The sequence below is a fragment of the Castanea sativa genome, chromosome 6 (assembly GCF_040712315.1).
Source record: "Castanea sativa cultivar Marrone di Chiusa Pesio chromosome 6, ASM4071231v1".
Classification (NCBI taxonomy): domain Eukaryota; kingdom Viridiplantae; phylum Streptophyta; class Magnoliopsida; order Fagales; family Fagaceae; genus Castanea; species Castanea sativa.
In genome coordinates this window covers 46,016,993-46,038,607 of record NC_134018.1, presented here as the reverse complement: position 1 = coordinate 46,038,607, position 21,615 = coordinate 46,016,993, and the positions used below count along the sequence as shown (strand labels likewise).

General features: G+C 31.7%; 1 protein-coding gene across 2 annotated transcripts; it reads left to right on the top strand.

Moving 5' to 3' along the window:
* Positions 1 to 4,157: 4,157 nt before the first annotated feature.
* LOC142637992 (tropinone reductase homolog At5g06060-like) lies at positions 4,158 to 7,804 on the top strand. Of its 2 annotated transcripts, none has more exons than XM_075811978.1 (5): positions 4,158 to 4,319; positions 4,426 to 4,633; positions 5,966 to 6,182; positions 6,287 to 6,393; positions 7,254 to 7,804. In XM_075811978.1, exons 1-5 carry the CDS (start codon positions 4,225 to 4,227, stop codon positions 7,446 to 7,448), a joined length of 822 nt encoding a protein of 273 aa, XP_075668093.1. In that variant the 5' UTR covers positions 4,158 to 4,224; the 3' UTR covers positions 7,449 to 7,804. The 2 variants fall into 2 exon arrangements, with proteins under 2 accessions (XP_075668093.1, XP_075668094.1); XM_075811979.1 differs by having other exon boundaries at positions 7,279 to 7,678.
* Positions 7,805 to 21,615: the final 13,811 nt, after the last annotated feature.

Genomic DNA, 21,615 nt, shown 5'->3' with positions numbered 1-21,615 from the left:
GTAGTGCGTCTCGTTTTTTTAAAAATTGAGTTAATTATGTTGTAATTCGTGCTTAAGTACAAAAATATTTTGAGTTCTAGTAACTTAACTAGTAAATTTTTTTATGGTTGAATAAAAAATCTAGAGTTCAATCCTCGGATATCATAGGTTCAAACTTTCTGAAAAAAGGTACAAAAATATTCAACACAATGATGATGACATGGTCTTACCTATGTAGGTGAGTATTGAGGCAGTCATCTCTCTGGGATAGAGCCAAAACTTGGAGTTAAGTGAGACAGAAGCACAAAAAAAAAAAACATTGTATTTATAAAACTCAAAATAAGTATTCATTTAGTATTAACAAATTGTCAACAAAAACAAGACACATAATCATTGTTTCATAATACATTTTAATGAAATCATTTTATGACAAGGGAACTTGATTTTTTTTTTTTTTTTAATCTTCGAAACCATCTATAATTGAATCCATACTAATTGTTACAATGATGTTCCATTTCAATGAATAACTTCATAGTATCTATTAAAATAAAATTAATAAAAGATTAATAAAAAAAACTCATCTTCCATTTCACTATATGTTCTCTTAGTTAGGCTGCTTAGCCGCATAAGATTTTTTTTTTGGTCTTCGATGTGTGCATCTACTACTAGATAATCGCAAAATCATTTTGTTGAATTTTTTTCAAAGGGTTGAGTTGTTTGTTTTGGGTAAAAATTGTTAATTGGGCTTAATTTTTTTTTTTTTTTTAGCTTTGTGATTGGTAATTTTTGTTGTCATACTATTTTTTTTCCTTTGGGTTTGTTAAACTTGATATAGATTTTAGAACTAATTTTTTTTTTAATGGTTTTTAAAGGATTAGTGATACTGTCAAAGGAGGCAAGTATAATTTCATTGAACCAAATTGCTAAAATTAGTGTTGTGGTCACCCAAGACTGTTTCGACGATAGTATTTGGGATACAATTTATTTATGTGGGTTAAATCTTAATCCTACAAATTAGGCCTCAAACTTCACCTGGTTTCTCTTAACTCCCAAGTGTTTCTACTCTCTGTCTCTCACTCCCTAGTTTTTCCAACCCCTAAGCATCTACCCTCTTCTCCTTTTTATAGTCTCTTGTTAGTGGGGTGATCATTATTATTTTCTTACTTCACACGTATTCTCATGTTCATCAGAATCCCAAAGGATTCTCACGACTTTAGAGGATTCCCTTAGAACTTATTTTAAATACCAAATAGTGTTCGGTGGTGGTTCCCTAATAGCACTATCAGTCCTTGGCTACCGATCTCGCTAGCTTCATATTTCACCCCGACTTCCTTCATTACTAGTCAGCGTTTAGCCGACCACTTAAGTCTCCCTCAAGTAGTTGTCTCCTTGGTCATCATCCCGACCTTAGGGTTGGGCCCATTGTGATAGGGCCCAGGGTTAACTTTCTCCCTATGTACCAAGCTTAGCTCGTCTAATGGGCCTCCGGTTCTATGTTGGGTTTTGATCAGATAGGCAAACATGGGTCACTTGGGCCCAACCCCCCACAAGTGCCTATATATAGTATTATTTTTTAATAGAAAAAATCTTATTTAGCATCGGCGACAATGAAATGGTTTTACATAAGTGGGTGAAATGGTCATCTTGATTTTTGCACAAACTATTATAACTGGGTCATTTCATACTAATGTGCATGAAATATATACAATAAAAAACTCTCATATCTACATATTTAGCCATATTTTTATACTATTTTGTAACTGATTATATATTATCTTTACGTTGTAGGTAATAAGGGTTTTTCATGTAAAGTTGGACCAGGCCAATGTGAAGCACGAAGGAAAGATTCAGCCCCAAGTAAAGATCCAGCCCAAGCGTGAATTCAAGAGAAGACCAAAAACAAAGAAAGAAAAAAAGAAAAAAAAGAAACCCAAGATTCAATCCAACGTGGATGAAGTGCACAAGAAAATAAAACTCAAATCAAGCAATTCTTGCAAAGTCAACGTGGTGGGCTTTGGAGTCCAAATCAGTAATTGTCTTGTTGTTGTGGGCCTCTTGATTTGTTCACCAAAACATCTAGCTAGGGAGTACTTACTTTTGGGCCACGTTGGTTTTAATAATGAGCTTTTAGGTCTCAGCCGCATATGTGAATGTAAGTATAAATAAAGGGAAACAGAAAATAATTCAGGTGGCCAGAAAAAAGCTGAAACAGAGGATGACTATCATTTTTTTTTTTTTTGGTGGCTCTTCTTTAGCACTATGACTATTTTTTTCCTCTATCTTATTTGTTTAGTTTAATACTTAGTATTTTATTCTTGTATTTTCTTTCAATTATTATGTGTAGCTAAATTTATAATTAAAGTTGAGGATGAAACCTTGTTAAAGATTATTAGTAGTATTTACGTGATTTAATTTTTCTCACAATAGTTGTTCTTTAATGGTTTAAATTGTTCTTACTTCAAATCAATTGACTAAGATAGAATTCTAGATATGAGTTCAATTATATTTTTCTCATGATTTAGGATTTGTCTTAATTAATTAAATACTTGGTTCATTATTTCTTCATTTTAAAATTGGATACTTCTTGTGATTTGTTTGTCAATGGATACAATTGATGATTTGATTTTATACCTAGAAAGCAAAGAAGAACATAATTTGGATTTTTAAACATAAGTTTTAATGAGAATATTATCCATGATAGCAAGATTGATTTCTAGATTATCATACAGTGGTTAGGAAAAATTAATGATCATAAATATATGCTGATATGATTTGCAAGGCGAATTCCAAAATCTTAATTCCTTTCTCTTGTCTATTTACATCTTTTTACTACTTTATATCACATCTTTGTTTTGTTAATTATTTGCTTAGTTTATTTTAATTTCAAAACAATCAATTTTAATTAAAATATATTAGAATTAATTTGGTTAAGGTTTAATTAATTTTTCTACGTTCATTCAAGTTTCTGTGGGTTCAACATTGTTCTTATCAAATTATACTTCGGTACGGTTCGTACACTAGCTAGTACTTTAAAATTTTACAACACATACAAAAAATTAAGTAATTAAAAATTGACACTTGGAACAAAACTAAACTACAATTATAATATAAATTGGATTCAATTTAGATATGATTCCTATATATGACCCCACTTTTCCAAAAAACCTATTAGTTTTAGCTTAATTATGTTAGGTTAATCATTCATCCTTATCATTATTATTGAAATTGTGACTTAACTCACACCAAAAGACTCAACACTCTCTTTTCTTTTCTTTTCTTTCATTTTTTTTAAGGGAAAACAAATCTCCCTCTATTCTCGTTAAACCTTATAAGAAAGGCTAAAACTAAAATCGTGATTCAACTCAAGTTGTCAATTGAACAAAATTTGTGTAAGAACCCATGTGAAACAAACACTTATCCTGCACTACATTAATCTTCTTCTTTTCTTTTCTTTTTTTTTTAGAATGTGCACTACAATGATTTTGGAAAAAGTATTTTGTATCAAATTATATTACTCATCTGTATCAAAATTTAATTAATGAGAGACATGTGTATAAAAATAACTCTCTATTAACACATATCTTTCATTTGTTAGTAGATAGTTATTTTTTACTGACATGTCCCATACTTATTAAATTTTGATAATACTGACATAGTAGCATTTGATACCAAATACCTTAACGTGATTCTTAAGGGAAATAATTATAAACTTCACTGCGATATGTATACTTGCTAGTGCTCTGATATAAAAAATATAATCTATTATTAAGAATTTAACTGGAAAGAAATATAAATATAATAATATGATAAAAGTAATTTAATTTTAAAAATTAAAAGATAAAAATTAGACATAGATTTGTTACCTAAACAAATAAATAGAACAAAACAAAACAAAACTCCTCCTTCTCAAAGTCACGTGTTGAAACAACATTCGTATACGCCTTAAAAGGAGCCGATATATCCTGCACCCGGCATATGCCGGGCGCAAGATATAATTTTCGCCTTAAAAGAGGTAGTAGTTTATGACTTTAATCACTTTATGATACTTTTTTGGGATAGATATTAATGACTTTATGATAGTACTTGAAAGTTTTTTTTTTTTTTTTTTTTTATTTGATAAAAACACACATACACACGTGTATACACACACGTGTATATATTACTTGAAAGTTAACATATAGAGATTCAACTGAGAAAAGAGCGTGAGACAACCAGACAGAGACAGAGACAGAGACAGAGATATCAATGGCAGAGTCAGATTTGATTAGCAAAGTCAGAGGCTCAAAATGGTCTCTCAAGGGAATGACCGCTCTTGTCACCGGTGGCACCCGTGGCATTGGGTCTTCTTCTTCTTCTTCTTTTGTGATTCAATTTAAACCCTTTTGTTTGAATTTGGCTTTGTTGATTGAATTAATGAATGAATGTGTTTTTTTTGTTTATGATCAGACATGCAGTGGTGGAGGAACTAGCAGGGTTTGGTGCATCCGTGTACACTTGTTCAAGGAATGAAGCGGAGCTGAATAAGTGCTTGCAGGAATGGGAAGGAAAGGGTTTTGTGGTATCTGGGTCGGTGTGCGATGCATCTTCACGTGACCAAAGAGAAAAGCTCATCCAAGACGTAGCTTCTTTTTTCAATGGCAAGCTCAACATACTTGTGAGTCCCTCCCCACCACAAAAAAAAAAAAACCATTCTTTTTTGTTTTTGAAGGATAAATAGTCCCACAAATGATGTCTTTGAGGTGTGAGCTTATATAGTCATAGGCCGATTTTTTTTTTTTCTTTTTTTTGGGTTTGAAAAGAAAAAAGAAAATTGGGTTCACTTGTTTGTCATAAATGTTATAGAGAAGCATGAAATGAGTTGGTATTGGCAAGATTTTTTTTTTTTTTTTTTTTTGGGTCTCATGTTATTAAGATTTAATTTCGATGGTGTGGTCCTTTAAATTATCGCTTTTGGGGGAAATATGTTTTAGTGGATGTGGGTTTTATGTTAAATTTAATTATTTGTCTCATTTTGAGGTGCATTAGATTTAGTCATAGCATTGTGGACTGGGGTTTCCCAAAGAACAATAGAGGATCCTAATCCGGATAGGATCATGTTTAAGGTATAATTGGAATTTGAGGTTAGTGAGAAATGTTCTAAACAAATGAATGTGAATTCTAATTAAATTCCTGATCGTTAATCACACCTTGCAATCTGATTTAAGAAGATTTGTCAAGCTTAACAGTTTTAATTAGGTTCACCTACAATTTTTTTTTATTGCTTCAACTTCTTAATTTGTGTGACGTGGAGACTTTTTTAATTTGTGTGACGTGGAGACTTTGATTGAAGAGAAATAAACCATTTGACAGCAGCATTATGGCCATAGTCCTCATGTGTAATTATACAAGTATATTGTCATTCAAAGTGCCTGATGCTAAAATTATATTTGCTTTTCATTAAAGAAACTCTCCAAAATGCAAGAGAGTGAAGTTCCTATGGCTGGTGCATGTATGATGTACCGTCATTTAAACTTACCCATTTAACTTTTAACAGGCAAATTGTGGACAACCAGCAAAAGGCATTTGATCAACTAGCCACGTAGAAGGCAAACAAAATTGATGAAAATATAATCTAGGATGTTAAACATAGTGTTTCTTGCATATGTCAATGCTATGTTATTGATTTTTTAATAAGTGGCTTATTTTGTCCAGAAAGAAATTTAAGCATTCACAAAGTCAAATTGTCTTCTGCATAATGGCAAATGCTTTATTACAATGTGAATCATATATGGAATTACTGTTATTAATAAAAATATTTAAACAGCCATACCATGTTTTTCTTATTTTTACTGAACTCTGAGTGCTTGTAGCACCCATTTTATTGAGGTAATAATAACAGTGCATTCTCAAGAATGTTTCTATTTACCAACTGGAAAGCATCAATTTCAAAGGGTTTTTGTATTTGATGGAATTCTAGTATTTTACATCTGTGATGTTCTGGGTGTAGATAAACAATGTTGGGACAAACATAAGGAAGCCAACCAATGAGTACACAACTGAAGAATTTTTAACACTCATGTCTACCAACTTCGAATCTGTATACCACCTGTGTCAACTTGCACATCCTCTTCTAAAAGCTTCTGGAATGGGAAGCATTGTGTTCATTTCCTCTGTTGCAGGGGTTGTGCATATAGGTTCTGGATCCATCTACGCAGCAAGCAAAGGTGAGTTGCTCCCCTGATATGTTGTACTTTTGCATAAGCATGATAGTTAACCATGTGAGTATGAAAAGGCTAAAATGATTTTCTCTCCTATCTGCAAAACGCAGCGGCTATTAATCAGCTTACAAAAAATTTGTCTTGCGAATGGGCAAAGGACAATATCAGGACCAATTGTGTTGCACCTTGGTATACCAGAACATCACTTGTAGAAAACGTAAGACTCTCCTTTCCTGCTTATCATTGCTTTAGATACTTTAACTTTTAATGTATGATTACTTCATTGGGGAATTCACTTCCATATGGTACTTAAAAAAAGTACATCAACTAATTATTTTGAGCAAACATGTCTTACATATTTGGTAGAAAGTTAGTATATTGTGAAGAATGAACACTGCTACTCTCCTATCCTGTGGTCGAAAGGTTGGCCGACATATGAATCAATGTCATGTATTAGTTACTGATTGTCATTTTTTCATAATCATCATAATGAATCAGTTCTCATACAACAGCATTAATGTACATCTTCTTGGTGCATTTTGTTAATTTGTTTTTGGTCGGCAACTTTGTAGAATGATTAATATGAATTGTGTAGTGGACTATAAGGCAGATTGGGTTCACATTTTTTAATAGGAAGGGAAAAAAAAATGGTTTGACATCTGGAGATTCTTATGTTTGTATGTTATGGTGTGATGTCTCTCCAAAAGTGGGGGTCAAGTGAGTCTGCCAACCACCTTTTCCAGATCCTGCAAAAGTAGGAGACTTGTGTATTGGGTACAACATTTTTATTTTATTTTTCCTTGTTATGGGGAAGCTGTTTGCAATATGAAATCCACTAGGTTGTAAAGATCATCACCAATGTTGTTGATTTATTTTTCCTTTCCTTCGTAGTTTAATTCATTCATAAAGAACACAGCCTAAAATAAATAGTACAAATCCAGAATGTAGGTAACAAGGCTGAAATCACTCAAATCAAATTCAGTTTTACATTCAAAACTCTATCTAAATACATGGTTAAGTATACTTCAAAACTGCAGCAACTTCTCACTGCTTAAGATGATTTTTCCATTCTTACAGTTGCTTGCTAACAAGAAATTCTCAGATGAAATGATCTCTAAAACTCCTCTTCGCCGTGCTGCGGAACCAGAGGAAGTCTCATCCTTGGTGGCATTCCTTTGTCTACCTGCTGCTTCTTACATCACTGGACAGGTCATTTCAGTTGATGGAGGAGCAACCGTGAATGCTTTTGATGCAATTGCAGCAGTCGGTTGAGCAATTGGGCCCCCCCCCCCCTCCCCCAAACAAAAAAAGCACAGCAAGGGACCTCCTAGACTGCAATTGCGTACCGTACTACTTGTTCGTTTCCATATGTTCACAAGCCACAATTTCACATCTGATGTGGGATAATTTTATGATTGTGACTGTTAATGTTCTTTTGGAAAATTTTGCAGTTCATCTTGTTTTCGCATGCAACTGCTTAATGCTTGGTTTCTGAGTTGCAATCATTGTTAGTTCTCAATCTAGGTTGCTACGATTATCACCTTTCTTGGTCATAATCATTGCGATTTATCTTCCATATGCATATTGAAAGTGAATAAACAATCACTTGTCTCAAAAGTTTAAGCTAAGGGTGAATTTAATCATTCAAAAATTATTCTAACAATTTTTCTCAAAAGTTTAAGCTCAGGGTGAATTTAATCGTTCAAAAATTATTCTAACAATTTTTCTCATGTATGAATCCGTACTCCCCCTCACTAAGTGGGAATTAACAGTTGGAATTCTGTCATTTGTAATTGGTAAGTTCAAAATCAGATCATCTACTATGATATTATGATAACCTATAACTAGTCCCAACAAAAAGTTTGAGCTAGTAGTGATTGCATAAGGTGATTTTAATAATTTAGTTATTATTTTATGAAAAGTTTTGACTAATCAATTTATGACATTCAACTCGTCTGCTACAATAAAAACTCTAGGGCCCACTTGGATTGAGGGGAGCGAAGGAGAGTAAAGTCGAATTGGCTGAAAATAAGTTAATCTTGGGCCAATTCTGCTTTACTTTACTCTACTTCTCCTTAATCCAAACGGATCATTACTATCTCTCATCATGCTATAGTACATGTTGTGTCTAGTATTTTAAAAATCACATTTTTATATTTACGTGTGTGCAAGTAGAATGTTGATAACAAATTCCAACAAACATGTCATAGCTTTCAGTTTTGGATTTGGTTATGAAATCAACTAAAAATTCTTATATTGTTTAATAATCTACAAGAAATCTGATGCTACCCATCCAAAAAGTTGGGAAAATTTTAATGCCATTCTTATTCTCACGTCAAGAGTGACTAGAGATCTTCTTTCCTATTTTCTCAGTAATAATGAAAGAGAAATCTAATTTAAAGTTGTGAACTTTCAGGCTTCAGCTAAATTGTGAGGGAGGATGGGACAAATGCTATTCTCCTAGGGCGCAAACAAAATTAGAAGCAAGGGCCCAATGGGCCATTCCGATTTCCCAAATACTACTACTTTTTACCAAGATCTTGCGTAGTTTCATCACTTTCATGCATAATTGGATCCAAAAGGCGACCCAAAAAATAATTCATACGTGGATGAATAGAGCTTTTTTTTCTTTTTTTCTTTTTTTGATGGGTCATGTTAACAAGTGTCCGGGTAATGGTTAACAATTTATTTTAAGAAAGTTTTAACACTACTTTCATGAGAAATGAAAAAAACTACCAAAACAATAATTACTTTTTCTTTTCTTTTTTCTATAAAAAATTTCTTTAAATGGATTGTTAGTCATCAAAAATTATTAAATACTCCAGAAGTACCATAAATGTGTACTCCTCCCCTACATGAATTGCGGGTCCCATCATAAATTTAATTAGTGAAATTAACAGTTATGTGAGAGAATGAAGTACGCATTTATAGTACTCTAAGAGTACCCAATATTTACCCGTTAAGCATTGCCTTAAGGGCATCCGTTAGCATTTCCCTTTTTTACTAATTAATAACATGATAGGATTTGAATTTGTGGTCTGAGATGTATAATAATTGTTCTTTATTATCAAATTAATATATAACTATCAAAGTAAACATATTGCTTACAAAAAGTGGGAAGGAGGAATTTAAATTCAAATTCTTCTCTATGAAAAATTGAGTAATATACCATTAAATTACAAAACTCTTGACCAATAAATTTTCTTTTTTAATGGACGGGATTTACAAAAGTTACCAATTAAATAATTGATTTCCATAGTCTACATATTATTTAAGAGTAAAAGAAAAAGTGCAGAACACTATGCTCTTTAATCAAATTTGAATACATGGTTGTATTTACCAATAAATTGTGTCTTAGGTTGCATTTATTTCACCTAAAAATATTTTCAAGTGTTTAATTGTATTCCTGCAGATGTTTTTTTGAAAATATTTTCAAGTGTCTAGTTGCATTTTTTAAAATGTCATGGAAACATATATTTTTTTTCCCCACAATATCTCAGCTCCTAATCACATATATAATAAACAAATTCCAACCCAAAATAAAAAATAAAAAAGAGAAGTTTATCCCAAGAAGAGAGAGAGAGATGGTGACCAGCAATTGGTGATTGACAACGAGAGTAAAGGAGGGTGGTTGGGCTATTGATAAATGGGGGGGGGGGGGGGGAAATATTAGACCGATGAGTTTTTGGTGAAGCATAAAATATTAGGACCATAAGGCTTAAAACACCTATTATGTTACAGTAAACTATGAACTATTTTTAGTTTTACCTGTAATTTCAGTCATCCCAACGCTCATAACTTAGAAAAATATTTTTTGAAAATCAATTTTCAATTGAAACAAATGTAGCCTAAGTTTTATCATTTTTTAAGAACAATAAAACTAACCAAACTTTAGACATGCCAACATTTTCTCATCTCATTTTTTCATGCTTAGCCTTTTTCACCTCAAATGGGATAGGGACAAGTTTTGGTCGCCTCATTCCGTCTTCCCACTACCACCCTTGATGTGTGTAGTAACCCAAAATGAAACAAAAAAAAAAAAAATCACAATCATAAAACAAAACAAATAAATTGGCATTAGGTGCACAATATCAATACTTTAAAAGTAATAAAAAAATATATAAGAATAAGAAATATAAAAAATATAATAAAAAGTCTATAGATGAAAAGAAGGAAATTATGTTAGAAATAAAATTAGAAGACAAAGAACTTAAGGAATGTAAGAATATATATATATATATATATATATATATATATTGTGTGCATATATTATTACAATTCTATATACACTTATTTTTTCTTTCTTTGCACTCTCACAATTACTTTTTCTCTTTCTCTTTCACATTTGCCTTATTAATATTAAAACCACCTCAATAGAGATGACAAAATACTTTTAATCCATTCTATCGTGTTCTTTACCTATCTTACTCCTATCCTCATATGTGTATTCTACGTCCAAAAGAAGGAATAGGACAAAAATACTTTATTGTCATTAATATTAAATGAGAAAGTATCTCATGAGACTTCTTTCTCACAACATGTAAAATTTTTATCAGCAAAATCTATACATGGTACGAAAGATGTGCATGAAAATATAAAACTGTCTCATAAAATAATTGATTTTCTTATATATGTATGAACTCGAAACTCCCCACTCAAACACCCCCCCCCCCCCCATACTTTTTTTTTTCTTCTCTAATAAAAAATGACCAAAAAAGTACTAATAAAAAAGGTACTATACAGCTGTACCATAAAAACATCTAGCGTGGACCAAACTTAACCAAAAATAACAGAAAATAGTATGGGCTTCTTTGGTACCCATTCAAAACTCATATTTTTATATTTTAAACAATATTATACACTTTTTCATACATTTTTTTACCCACACATATTAAAAAATTACAAAAATTTCATCTCAAACTACTATACCAAACACCCCATATGTTCACCAACAAACTGAACTTAAATTAGTAATAAATGGGTAAGTTTCAGTTACCTTAATTAGTAAAGTCTCTAAGGACACGTTTGGTAGACTGTAATAGACACTGTAATGTAATAGATATTCTTATGGCATAACTATTCGGTTGTTTGGTTATATTTTTATTACAATGAAGAGTTATTTCTTATGAATAGCTATTCTTCAAAATGAGGAATAACTATTCATTATCAAAAGTACTGAATATCTATTCTTTCACCTTCTGTAATAACTTTTGAAATTTTTTTCCTGAAAAGCCATTAGTTGCCACATCTTCTTTTTTGATACAAGATAAAATTCTACTTTAACCTAATCTAAGTGTATATGTGTGTGAAAATTTCTCCTAAAGACTTGAACTCCGGCCCTTACCCCCCACACTTCACAAGCACTTATACTTGTGGAATGACCATCGCACCAAGGATGTGCGGCGGTAGTTGCCACATCTTCAAAAGGGAAGAAAATAAAATTTTCTTGTTGTTAATTATTAGCTTTATTTTGAACACCATGAAATAAGTGTATTTTAAGAATTTTGACTTAAAAATGATTTAATTACACCTTCTTTTTATACTCTACTAAATTGTGAATGCATATTCAGGATTCTATTCCTAAATGATCACTAAACTAATAAATAGTAATACTTATTATATTCCAACTTAATGTATTCCTTATAATACTTATTCCTATGCTCATGTAATAATCATTACAGTGTACCAAACATACCCTAATAGTTGAATAAAATTTAAAGTTCACACCAAAAATCGATTGTGTCTTAGTTTAATAATATAGAGTTATTATTAAAATAGGAGTTATACTAGCAAGTGTCCTTACTACACTGGTTAACAATCTATTTTAAAAAAAATTTGACAACAATTTTATAAAAAAAAAATCAAAATATTAATTTTTTTCAAATAAAAAATTTATTTAAATAAACTATTAACCAATTTCCTAAAAACATCCGTTAGCAATTTTTTGTTAAAGAGAACACTGTAAAAATTATCTTTAAAAAAAAATAGTAATAAATGATGATGTGTACCTATTAAAATAATGTTGGCAAAAAAGTCCCGGAAAGCCTCGTGTTTCGGACTTTGAACTTTTTGAAGCTCTCTCTCTCTCTCTCTCTCTCTCTCTCTCACACCTTCACGCTTGCCTTTCTACGTGTCCACCATTAACCATCACTGCCACGTACTCCTCTCTATATGTTTAACCAATACACTCCTTTCCAACGTCGTGAGAAAACAAAACAAGATTTGAATGGGCTTTTTTAACCACAAAGAGGTGGACTTTTAAAACTCTAGTTCATACATTCATGAATCATAACATAGCAAAAAAAATAAAAAAAACTCTTAAAAAAAGTAACCACAAGGGTTGGGTACTGACTCAACTCTCTGGTTTCTGCGTCACGTGTCACATGGTTATTTACGTCACCTCATGCAGAGAGAGGAGGTGCGAGTGCGAGTGTTGCTTGACAGCTTAGGTTTATAACGTGGCTCATCATTCCTTTTTTTTTTTTTTTTTTTTTTTTTTTTTTTGGTTTATACTATATGATAATATCTACCAATTTCTTTTATGTCACAGTTTGTCAACGAAGAAAAAGTGAGTTCATTTAAAATTGCACGCAACATACTTGTAAACAAAATTGATATCATGAAAGGGTGTGGTTTTGGAATTAATTGATACTTTATATTATCAGTTATTTTATGATCATATCAATAATCGTTTATTACAACTAGTCAAAGTATTCAACTTAAGTGATGAATCAATCATTTTTGCTTCACCACATACGGTAATATGTTAGAATTGTGATAAAACTTGTAGACTTTCACTTCTATTATAAGCTTGGTGGAGAAAGAGAAACAACACCCTCCTATCCATCCAATGCGGATCAAAGTACAAACACATTGCTTGTTGTCACAAAGGTTGTGGAGCCTGCCTTTTTATATTATCATGATTCGTTTAACTAGTTTGGGTACAATGCTTTTATGTTATCAAATTTGATAAAATGCTAATATGTGCCTACATTAATTATATCAAATAAAAGTGTGTGAATATTGGACTTAAGTCTTGCCTTTTTATCAATATTAGAAGACGTCAGTTCCATAGTTATATGGATCCCATTTTTAGCTTGGCATTCATTCCCTATATGGAATATAACTCCAACTACTTTTGCTATTAAATATAACCCCCCCCCCCCCCCCTCCCCCTCCTCAAAAAATAAAAATAAAGATATAAACTCCCATAACTAATATTTTGTCCTTGAAATGCATTTTTTCCCTAGAAAAATCAGACGCAACTTGCTATACTTCTTGTAAGTTGTGACTTTGAAGGAAATGTCTCAATCACTGCACCTAATCCTTTTTTCTTTTTTCTTTTTTTGAGACACTGCACTTAATCCTTTGATTCTTGTGGGGGATGTCGAAAAATGCGTAGGTTCCTTTTTTATCTCTATTTCATATATCTTATTCTACCAAAAAAAAAAAAAGAAAGAAGATATTTATGGACCACATGAAGTCGAGATATTTTAATGGTTTCAACGGTTAACTGTCAAGAGTCTTGGCCTTGTTTGATAGACTCACTCAAATACATGTTTTTAGTTTTTAAACAATATTACACATATTTTTACACACTTTTTTACTCAAACATATTTCTACAAATATTTTTAAACACATGTTTTCAATTTTTAAGTGCATGTACCAAACAGCCCTTATAATTTAGTGACATTTGTCTACCATCCTTGGTCTCTTTTATATAATAAAAAAATACTTCTTTCGTCCCACTTTGTTTGTCCTGTTTAAAAAGTCAAACTTTTGAAAGGAATATAATTTATTATCTTGTCTATCTTTTAAAAATGTATAAGTTTCCAAAACTACCATTAAATAAATTTATCAAAAATAGGGGTATAATAGTTTTCTTTTCAAATAGTTTTGAAAATAAAATAGGGGTATAATAGGAACATTAGTAAATTAATGAGAAATAAGACAATATTTTGGGACATCTCGAAATAGAATAGAGGACAAACAAAGTGGGACGAAAGAGTAATATTGTAATAATTTGAATCTCTTTCTCTATTATTGTAACTATAAAATTAAAACAAAAGTGTGTGTATATATATATATATATATATTAATTGTCAAGAGTCTTATAATTTAGTGACATTTGTCTACTATTCTTAGTCTCTTTTATATATAAAAAATAATACTGTAATAATTTGAATCTCTTTCTCTATTATTGTAACCTGTAACTATAAAATTAAAACAAAAGTGTGTGTGTATATATATATTAATAATTGTTGTAAAAAAATTGAAGTGTTTTGAGTCTTTAACCATAGATATATGGCAGAGAACAACCTTTTTTTTTAATTATAAATTTAGCCTTGATTGTAGTTGCTTAATTCTGTTAATGCAAGTAAGTTTATTTCAGCTCTTTAGTTTTGTGTTCGATTTTGTTGTGCACTTTATTGTTTTGTTCGAGTTATTTTATTCATGCAGCTTACGGATAATTCCAAAACCTATGATCATATTTAATTACATATGCATTATCACACTTTGGCTTAATTCCTATTAATTGAAGCAATAACGAAAACTTGATCCTTGAACGCATTTTCCATTGAACTTGATACAAACTCCACCTCGAGTCAAAATACTTTTCAAACAAATTAGTTTATACTTAAAAATAAAGACAGATCGACACTGAGTTGACACCATCCTTGTTGAATTTTTTTCATTAATAATTAATTTTTAGATTCTTTATCGGTTTCATTTCTAATGTCTACGTACGACTTTAACAAGTTATTGATGTCATGTGCATCCTATTAGTCAAACACACCTTTCTAATCATCTTTATGCAACACTTATTCCTTTTCAAGGAAATACGAAATGTATTTACATTTCGTGGTTTAATTCTCTCAGAAAACTTTTTTTAGTTATCATTCATTATTTTATAATATCAAGAGCCTTATAACTTAATTGACACTTCCTCTTACACAACGTCTAAGAGAACAATGTTTGAACTACAGGATTAGCCATAATAATTGCTACAAAATCTAATCTCATGTTTATTAATCTTTCAATTTAAGAACATTATGTTAGTATTTGGATTATAATACTAACATATGCTATCGTTTTATTGAATTTTACATCACTTATTCAATTAAATTATATCAGTTTAATTTATAATTTTTATATGATTATCAAAATAAGGTAATGATGCATACCGATATTCACCTATGTGAAGTTGTTAATCTATCTTCTTTGATTAATTCCCATGCGTGACCTACATTATGTTTTTGAGGAGATATGATCATCGACCAGACCCCATTTGAATTGTTTAAACTTTAAAAATGATTTAGAAGTTTGTTGGGTGGGTGTAGCTAGCGTACGTGGATTGAATAATTTTTTTGGACAAAGCAATTGTAGATTGTCTTGTTTGGTTTGCCTTCTAAAAAAATTCATTTTTTTATCTCATTTTTTTAAGTACCATTATTTAAATTTTTTTTTAAAAAAAACATAAAATGTCTAGAATTATTATGTTTTAGATTGGATGACAAGTTTTTAATTTTCTTAATTAAAGTCCAAAGCTTATGAGATTGTTACAATTTGAAAGTCTTTGTCCATCTATGTTATTCATTTCCATTATGTAGAGAGAAATGGGAAATCCTTGACAAAAAACTTTGTGTTTCATGTAAGTAGTCATCTTTGAATTTCTAGCAATTACTTTCCCACTTTAACCAAATTCTTTTAGTGATGTTCAAGGGATAGCCCATTGTTAATGACATCTTTTGTAATGTCCTGGACATGTTTGAATACCACCCCACCATTACCCACCATCTACCTATCCCAAAAGATAGAAACAAAAAAGAAAAAGACTCTTTCTTTAAAATATAAAGCCCATAGTTTATACCATATTTTGGATTGGATCTCATGTTTTAATTGATAAAAGTCATAAAACATTGTGTTTCACTGAGGTAGACATCTTTGATTTCCGTGCAATCACTTTCGTAACAAAATGATGAACATACTCGAAATGAAACACAAATTTCATGATCTGTTTCGTAATGTTGTTTGTGTAACGTTATTTAAGTTTTTTAAAAATATGTATATGTAAAGAAGTGTTATAAAAATATGTGTTGTGTTTAAACAACGAAAACTGCTATTTAAATATTTTATCAAACACCCATTTAATAATTAATTTTTTGTTTTTCTTTGCTCATTACTACTTAGAATGAGTGAATAACAGAGATTGATAAAGGTTTCATATCAAAACAACTTTATAATTTTGAAACTTTAATTGACAAAATAATAATCTGATACATAATACCAAAAGACTAGAAGAATAAAGGCTATTTTGATATAATACCAAAAGATTGAATACTAAACTGATGCATTTACAACATAAAAAACTATTTTGAAACACTATAAAAATTAAGGATCAAAATGATAATTAAACTATAAATAAATAAATGAATAGTGGAAGTGTGATGGGAGTATAGTTTTAAAAACTGAACTGGACCCAAATCCTATCCTATAAAAACCGATCAAAAATCAATTAAATTCAAGAATTGAGAACGTTTTCTGTTCTTTCATCGTTCTGGTTTTTATAACTATAGATGAAAGTCAAATAAGTTGAAAAAACAATCCATGGGCTAGTTTCAATTTCACAAACTTGTGGGGATAGAAGATGCAATCTTGTGGTATTGGTAATTGCTGTAAAGGACGGCATAAAATTATAATTTGGGAGAGAGAGAGAGAGAGAGAGAGAGAGAGGGTTAGTGGTAGAAACGTGTGTCCTGCGCGAGGAACGAGGGGTGCAGCTTCAACTCCACGTCAGTAAGGGGACAGGTGTCGAGAAAGGAGCAAAGCGAAGCTCAGATATTCCGCAGCAGCTACAATCGACCTTGACATGTGGTCCCACACGTGTCCCCATCTCTCCTTCTTACGTAGCCACTTTCATTGGACAACTGGAGGGAGCAATCACACAAAAGTTCATCATCTCCCTTATTCACACACCCCCAATGTCACGCTCCTACACTAATTACTCAACTTTGTGCTATTATCATGAGTATACGTGATTGAGTTAGAGAACACACCATTATACAATAATAGAGTCAAAGTAGAAATGTAGAATAACAATGGGTTTAAGTTAGTTTAACCGGTAAAATTTTTTATAGTTGTCTATATCAAAAGTTAATTGGTGTCTTGGTCTGATAATAAAAAGCTATTTTTCAGGAGTGAACGCTATAAGTTGAAACTTTTTTATTGGTGTTTGGTTCGCCTTGATGTTACATTATATCATAATATTGTATTATTATAATCTTACATTAATGTAATTTCAATATAACAATACATTGTTTAGGAAATTGATGAGATTAAGGTGATGTGATATATTTTGTAATTTTAGAGTACGGTAATGTTAGAAAAAATAAAATAAACCAAAAACCTTAATGTCAAATCATTGTAATGTGCATCACATCAAAGGTACATCATAACGAACCAAACGCCCCCTAAAGGCATTGGTTTATAAAATATTTTTAGAAAGATTTTATAAGAATGTAAAAAATATCTACTTTTTTATTTAAATTTTTTATATTTCCCATGAAAATGTCATTGAAACTTTTTAAAATTGTGAATTAACCAATGCTCGAGCATCCTTTAACCAGATCAAATAACAAAATATTAGACTGACACCCACTACAATTAAAAACAAATGTGTTATAAAAATATTGTAAAATTTTATTGTGTCTATAGAATTTCTATGTAATTTTATAAGAGCATAGCTTTTCAATAACTTGTTGAAAACAATAAATCTAAGAACATAATTGTTGTTTATAACTTGTTGAAGAGATAACTTATGAGTAATTCCTTTAAAAAAAAAGTTTAAACTCATGCAAGACATGTAAATCTCAACAAAAACATACAAATTATTTTAAATTTGTTGTGCATGTAACCATCGATATGATAAGTGTAAATTTTCTTCCAAAATTGTGAAGTACAACTCAGTATATATTAAATATTCAATTTTAAAATTATTGTAGTAATTGGATGTAACTTTGTATCTGGGTCTGGGGATTGAATCTGATTCTCTCCCATGAAAAACATAGGTGTCGTTAGATAAAAAGGTTCTTGACTTCTTGATATTGTAAAGGTCAGTGCGTTACATTGTCAAGAAATTACATAATATGTAATTTTATTTTGAATTTTTGTATGACAATAACTAAATTATTGATTATTTAGTTATAGAGGCAATTAACGTAATAAAATATTATTGTATTGTATTTAAAACCATCATTTTTTTTTTCATTCATGATCTTTCTTCCTTCAACTTTCTCTTTTTTGGTTTTCCCTAATGTGGTAGTCATAATTTCAAAATTCCTACTTGACATGGAAAATTAAAACATACCACAATTAGAAAGAGATCACTGATGTCACGTCAGTAGTACTAAGATAAATAGACCTTAGCGAATAGCAAAAGAGTTTATTACAACCACAATTGAAAAGACATCACTGATTCTAAAGAGCAACGATGGCATGAAAATAAAAAATCACAAACATAATTTGGGGGAAACTATTCAGCCATGAATGAGAGTGACTAAAACCAAGAAAACGTTTTACAAACAAACTCACATAAGGAGGAATCCCGATAGAGGACAAGTATGAGACCCTATTATATTTTGCTGATTTTTTTGCCTTATTGTCGGTAGGGTTATTGTGGGGGCTAAAAGGACCTAAGTAAGTATTTGGGCATCGGGCTTTGTTGATGGGCGCTAGTTTGTTTTAAACTAAAAGCCTCTTAGAACTATAACTCGGCCCATGAGTCGAGAGTCCAAGGATTCGTCCGAGGTTGAATATCTCCTCGGACAGACCCACGATGACCCTGGGGTTCGCCAAAAAGATCAAGGCAGAGTTACGGAAAAACCGTTGGTTAAAAGGGGGATTTAAGCACTCTCCAAATGCAACGGTATGAGAAAAATATCTTATAAAAAGGTTGCTACCTTTACATTAAAGACCCTGCACCTACCTCCTTGACCGCATTAATGGGGGAGTGACCCTGAATAGTAGAAGTCAGCCTTCTTGCTATAATTTAAAGACTTCTAGAGGGTGGTGGATGGGACAGGTGGCTAATAGGGTGATTTGTGTGACATGTGGACAAAAAGAGAAGAAGAAGAAGTATTTAAGGAGGAAAGAGGGCAAAGAAAAAAGGGGAGAAAAATATTAAGAATTGTGGTCTTTGAGAAAATGAAAAGACAAATAATATATAATTTGTCCTCGGCTCACGTCCGAGGAAGTTTGTTTTTCCCCGTTTGTCTTTTATTTGCAAACACTGTAATATTTTAGCTTGTTCATCAAGTTTCGAATATCACTAAACTAGATTGCGAGCCCACACTCTACAAATTTCATTGTTTAAGGCTCATTAGGCCTGAGCCCACGTGTGTTTTTGGGTCCAGGTGCAAGTGTGCACCTACAATTATGTTAACGGATTTTCTTAAAGTATTTAATAATGAATTATCTAATAAAAATCAATACTTTTAAGACATTTGTTAACTTTTACTTTATAGTTATTTATAACTTAAATATCTAAGTTGTTAAATTGGTATACAAAAGTTTTTTTTGAATATTTTCTAATTATGGCAAGCATCCATTTAATTGGCTGACTCTATAATCAAATTCTTTATCATCTGTTTTTATAATAAAAGTTATTTTTCTTATTTGACGATGGTAGCCAAAATTTTCAATATTATTGTATAGTTTTATTAAAGTTAATAATTATTTTTATCAATAGAATGATTCAAAAAAAAAAAATTTGTTTATTTGAGACTATTTTTTCACATTAATGTTGTTCAAATTCAAAATATTAAGTCAGCTAATAAATGATTTTTTGAACAGTAAAATACAAAGTCAATATTATTGCATGTGTGGGATAAAATAACTGAGTCGGGGTATTAGGCCGTGGGCCATGCTTGAGAATGCAGAGGAGCTCGAGAATGATCAAACAATAAGATAAGTATGTGGGCTAAAGGGCTGAGAACAAGGACAAAATGCAACGAATAGGGATGGCAATATTTCCTCGCCCTGCTTGACCCGCCCCTCCCCGCTTCGCCCCGTGCGGTTTTCCCCGCCCCGCAAAGGTGATGGGGTGGGGATGGGGCGAGATTTTAGACCCGTACCACGGGATGGGGCGGAGATAGGTTTACACTTTTTAGCCCCCCCCCCCCCCACCCCGCGTTAATAAGGATTAAGTTGTAATTTATTCATACTCTAAAATCCTATTATTTAAACAAAAATATCATCAACTTATTTTATTCTACCTAACGTGGTTCTACCTCTCTTTTCTCTCAAGCAAAGTTGGAAATAAGGTACCAATTTTAACTCTTTTTTTTTTGTCTTTTCATTCATGATTCATATATCTTTCTCAACTTACTTTTCATCATTAACATAATATGAGATTTTTGTGTCATACTATGAGATTTTTGTTGTGACATTGTCTTGTTAAACATTTAGATAATTGTAGAGAGGGAAAATTCCCGACCTATCACAAGCTGACACATCATACTACCAAAATCCACAAAATACAACCAATTACAAAGCGCCACGTACTGCTGCTAGGTTTTGCCATCACTATTCAGAAACCAGTAAAAATTCGCCAAGTGTCATTGAAATGAAGGCATGAAACTGCATCAGCAGGTGTAAGCAATGACACAGGCAACCTCGCACGTGTAAGCAGTGACACAAGCACTCAGCACGTGTAAGCAATGACACAGGCAGCCTCGCACGTGTAAGCAATGACACAAGCACTTAGCACGTGTAAGCGATGACATAAGCGGACCAATCAAACTCCGCCACGTGTCGCTCACCTACCCCTAAACTCCTATAAATAGAAGCCTTCCTAAAACATTTAGGAGGACACAGAACAGAGAGAAGGAAGAAGATAGCTTGAGTTCAGAAACCCAGAAGCTCTGCCAGGATCAAACCTCAAAGCCTCCAAGAAATTCAAGAACTTCAACCTCGAATACAAAAAACATTCGAAGCAAAATCATCCAAACTACTCGTCCAGATCTCAAAGTTCACTGGAATCAAGCTCAAAAGCCTCCAGAAATCTCAACAAACCATAAATCAACGGAGCTCTACGGAATCAAGCCTCTAAAGCACCGAAGAACTTCCACCACAAACCTTCAAACACGAAGAACACACGAAGAACACGAAGAACACGAAGAACACGAATTTCTAACAAGCTCATAGCCGAGAGATTCATTGTAATTCCGTTTCAAAGATCTTCGATCCATTCCTCGACCAAATTGAAGAATATCTTATGTTCAAATCAAAATCACATTACCACAAATCCAATCAATAAATCTTTCAAGGAGATCGAATCAGAGGATCACTCTTTTGTAATTACAGAGAATTGTACCACACATTTATCAATACAAATTCGCATTTGTGAAACTATTTTACTTGTTTGATTTATTTCGAACTA

Excerpts from the sequence above, each read along its gene's own strand:
- LOC142637992 (XM_075811978.1), top strand. The coding sequence starts at position 4,225 with ATGGCAGAGTCAGATTTGATTAGCAAAGTCAGAGGCTCAAAATGGTCT. Across the intron at positions 4,634-5,965 it reads ATGGCAAGCTCAACATACTT|ATAAACAATGTTGGGACAAA; the intron begins GTGAGTCCCTCC and ends TTCTGGGTGTAG. Across the intron at positions 6,183-6,286 it reads CATCTACGCAGCAAGCAAAG|CGGCTATTAATCAGCTTACA; the intron begins GTGAGTTGCTCC and ends TGCAAAACGCAG.